The sequence below is a fragment of the Chaetodon auriga genome, chromosome 11 (genome assembly GCF_051107435.1).
Source record: "Chaetodon auriga isolate fChaAug3 chromosome 11, fChaAug3.hap1, whole genome shotgun sequence".
Lineage (NCBI taxonomy): Eukaryota > Metazoa > Chordata > Actinopteri > Chaetodontiformes > Chaetodontidae > Chaetodon > Chaetodon auriga.
The window spans coordinates 9,213,062-9,216,919 of NC_135084.1; the positions used below are offsets into that span (position 1 = coordinate 9,213,062).

Consider the following 3,858-nt stretch of genomic DNA (forward strand, 5'->3'; position numbering starts at 1 on the left):
AAGAGAGGGATGTGAGGGGAAAAAAACAGGGTGAGAGAGAGAAGTTGTGCATTCAGCTAAGCTGCAAAAGGCTGGCTCGCCTTCCCTCCCCCCCTCACCTCCCCGCCTTTCTCCACCCCCTGGAAAAGTGTTCTCTCTCTCTCTCTCTCTCTCTCTCTCTCTCTCTCTCTCTCTACCTCTTTTCTCCCTCCCTGGCTCTGCAGCTGTGGTCTGCTGAGCGTCACCTCCACACAGCAAGTGCCTTTACTTGAGCAGAAGAGGGAGAAGGAAGAGGAGGGTAGCTGCGAGAGAGAGAGAAAGAAAAAAAAAATCCCAGGAGTGAGTGTGAACGCAGCAGAGGAGCATCTCTCTGACTTCGCAGAGGGGGCTGAGAAGTGCACAGAGACAGACGGGCAGAAGGCAGGCGGCGTTGGAGTATCACAGCGCTGGTGGTGCTGGCAGAGCGTGCTGAGTGGAGGCTGGGGAATCCACTGGTGCTGCTGATCCTGGTGTCCCTGGCAAAAGCTGCTGGAGCAGGAGAGAGAAAACGGCGCAGCAGCCAGGATCTCGCCAGGGGGGCAGCATTTTACAGCGACAACGAAGCGTGGAGACAGCTGAAGCCTGCACGCGCGCACACACACACACACACATAGACACACACACATGCGCACAGCTGAGTGGGGAAGGACAGTTAGTCATCCGCTGCATTTAAAATATTAAATACAACCCTTCTTTGTCTTGTGAAACACACAAACTTACGCAGGAAAACAAATACTAAATGTTAGATTTTCTTGTCCGTGGATGGTGGATGATGGAGAGGAAAACTTCTGGGGAGGAAATTCTCTTTTAAGCAGGACTTACCGCAGAGATTTTTTTCCCCTCTAAGAATAACTTTATATTTTTTGGGAGTTGGAGGTTTAAAGCCTCTATCTAAGCACAACACAAAATAACCTCTATTCTTAGTTGCAGAAATTGAGAGCGGTCTTTGGGACCATTAAGATGCCTCCTCCTGATTCAGTCTGAGCACTAAGTGGATTATGACGGCAATATTTTGGGATTTCTCTTTCGCTTGAAAAAAATAAAAGAGAGAGAAATTTATCCATGACTGGTGGATTTACGTCTGTCAGAGAAGGAGAGGATCCCGTGCGTTTTCTCCTCTCTTCTCCTGTGGATTACAGATGGGCTTTGTGATCTCCCAGTGCAGTCTCATGGATGATCGCTCACTGCCAGTCATTAGGATAAAGTACAAAGAGGGACACAAGTGAGTATTCAGCTGGATTTTTTATCTCTGAAGGCTTAAGCTTGTATGAAAACAAGGGTGTCGGAAGTGAATCTGAAATGAGGACACATCGCGGCAGATTTTTTTTCTTTTAACAGCAGAAAATGTAACTCACTGATTTAATTGCTGTGTTGTGTTTAATGAATGATTATCAGGGTGTAAACAGGACGCACATCCTGAGATTTATTATTTTTTACAATAGTGAAGCTGTATGTTTACAGACCATTTGCCAGTGAACATAATTTACTAAATGAGGGGTACTGTCTACCCGGCAGGTGGCTTGGGCACGAGCGGAGATTGATTGAAGTGATCTGTGTGAATCCTATTAATGCACCCTGGATCCTGGCCAAGGCAGAAGCACTGGAGGGGAACACCGATGTCTAGCAGCACTATCTGATCTGCCTCCTCACTGGACAAACTGAGCACCCTCTGCACTCCCTCTTCAACAACACTCCTCCTCCTCTCGCCCAGGCAAGGATGGTACCTCCACCTCCCACCAACAAGCCCCACGTGTGCCTTTCCACCATCCTGATCATGAGCAGCATGGCACTGATTGATGCCTACCTGGTGGAGCAGAACCACGGACCACGCAAGATTGGCATCTGCATCATGGTGATGGTGGGAGACATCTGCTTCCTAATCGTCTTGCGTTACGTGGCGGTGTGGGTGGGTGCTGAGGTACGCACAGCTAAGCGAGGCTACGCCATGATACTCTGGTTCCTTTACATCTTTGTGCTGGAGATCAAGGTCTACTTTGTGTATCAAAACTACAAGGCGGATAGGAAGAGCCTGGATGCTCTTGCAAGGAAAGCATTGACGTTGCTGCTCTCCATTTGCATCCCAGTGCTGTTTGTGGTGCTTGTTGCTATCGACCACATGGAGTACGTTCGCGCCTTCAAGAAGCGTGAGGAGATCCGTAATCGTCTCTTCTGGGTTGTGGTGGACTTGCTGGACATACTGGACATCCAGGCCAACCTATGGGAGCCTCAAAAGAAGGGGCTTCCTTTGTGGGCAGAGGGCCTCATGTTCTTCTACTGCTACATCCTTCTGCTCGTGCTGCCCTGCGTTTCCTTGAGCGAGATCAGCATGCAGGGCATCAACATCGTTCCCCACAAGATGCTCCTGTACCCAATCCTCAGCCTGGTCACCATCAACATCATCACCCTCTTCATCCGTGGGGGGAATATGATTCTGTACAGGGACGCCAGGGTATCCGGGATCCTGATAGGAAAGAACATCCTGGCCATCATCCTAAAGACCTGCAGCTTCGTGCAGTACAGGAGACAGTTGCAGAACGCTTCTCCTGGCTTTGGGGTGGAGCTGCAGAAAAACTCGGTGGCCCATGCTCGCCCTGCCCCCACCCCTCCTCAAGTGGTCATGCAGGACCAGACGCCCCTCCCCGAAGTGACGACGTGTGAACACACATGACAGAACGGTGAGGTGAATCCTGGGAATGTCAATATGAATAGATATGACCCTCAGGACGCTGGCAGGGCACAATGTTCCACACCTTTCTGGGCAATGTGAACACTGACGTGAACACAGAGGAGATCATGATCTCCACTGCTGCTTAATGGCACACAGGACGCTGCAGACGCTTAGCGAGGATAGAGCAGTGCTGTATCCAAAGCTGTCATGGTGCAAAATACAGTCTCACTTGTGACTTTGGTAAAGCATTTCCCCCAATGAATTCAGTCAACTGTGTATTTTTTCTAATTGTACAACAGAAAAAAAGGCTATCACTGCAAGATTAGAGGATATATTTTTGAATTGTGTGTGTTGCATTCTAATCTTAAATTTAAGGGTCTGTGTGCTGTGGTGTGTATTTCTGTTGCTCGAATGTTCTTAGTCATCGAGGGCTTTAACACGTCAAAGTCGGAGGGAGCAACCAATGAGAGAGTCGACTTAATGAGAATGAAAATACCAGTTAAAGCTTTCTCATGAAAGAAGTGTGTTTTTATATGTGATTCTTTGATAAAGTATTGTGTACAAGATAAAGGCTTTCTTGCTCTTTCACTGGCTGTAAACGGGTCTTTCATAAAGTTATTGGACCAATTGAGTATATTTCACATTTTAATTAAAATTCAGCAAATGTCGTTTAATTAACCTGGGTTGCAAAAGAAACCAGACAATGATTTTTTTCCCCCCGCTCCGGTTCAATCTACAATTAGAGACTACTTAATCGCTGAAGTGGTGCCTTTGCAATGTCATTCATCTTGAGTGTGATCGTTTCATTTGAGGCTGCTTATTTCGAGCGTGGAGAGGAACATTTGAAATAAATTCTCTGAGCGGTTATGAGCAGCTAGATCACTGAAAAAGGTGACCGTGGTGCTGTAGTCATAGGGCAGAATGCACAGCCTAGAGGCAACACTGCAGATGGACAAATGATTCCCAAATAAGCAAACTTGTTTAATATCCTCCTCAGGCGCCCGGCGACTATCTGTGCTTGTGCTTAGTGGCAGATCTTTGTAAGCACTGTCATTTTGTTCCTTACACAAAAGGACAAAATGGATACTTTGGTCTAGTGATGTGAATCCAAACAACAGCCAAGAAAACATCACATCTTCTAATATGACAAATCTCTTTCTGTCTCGAGCAAT

The 3,858-nt window shown here is 47.3% G+C and overlaps 1 protein-coding gene across 1 annotated transcript; it reads left to right on the forward strand.

The window, feature by feature from the left end:
* The first annotated feature begins 205 nt into the window (after positions 1–205).
* On the forward strand, positions 206–3,274 carry LOC143328188 (transmembrane protein 121). Its single transcript, XM_076743201.1, has 2 exons — positions 206–1,240; positions 1,534–3,274. Exon 2 carries the CDS (start codon positions 1,736–1,738, stop codon positions 2,684–2,686), a length of 951 nt encoding a protein of 316 aa, XP_076599316.1. The 5' UTR covers positions 206–1,240; positions 1,534–1,735; the 3' UTR covers positions 2,687–3,274.
* The last annotated feature ends 584 nt before the right edge of the window (positions 3,275–3,858 follow it).

Coding starts and splice junctions, on each gene's coding strand:
- LOC143328188 (XM_076743201.1), top strand. CDS start 1,736: ATGGTACCTCCACCTCCCACCAACAAGCCCCACGTGTGCCTTTCCACC.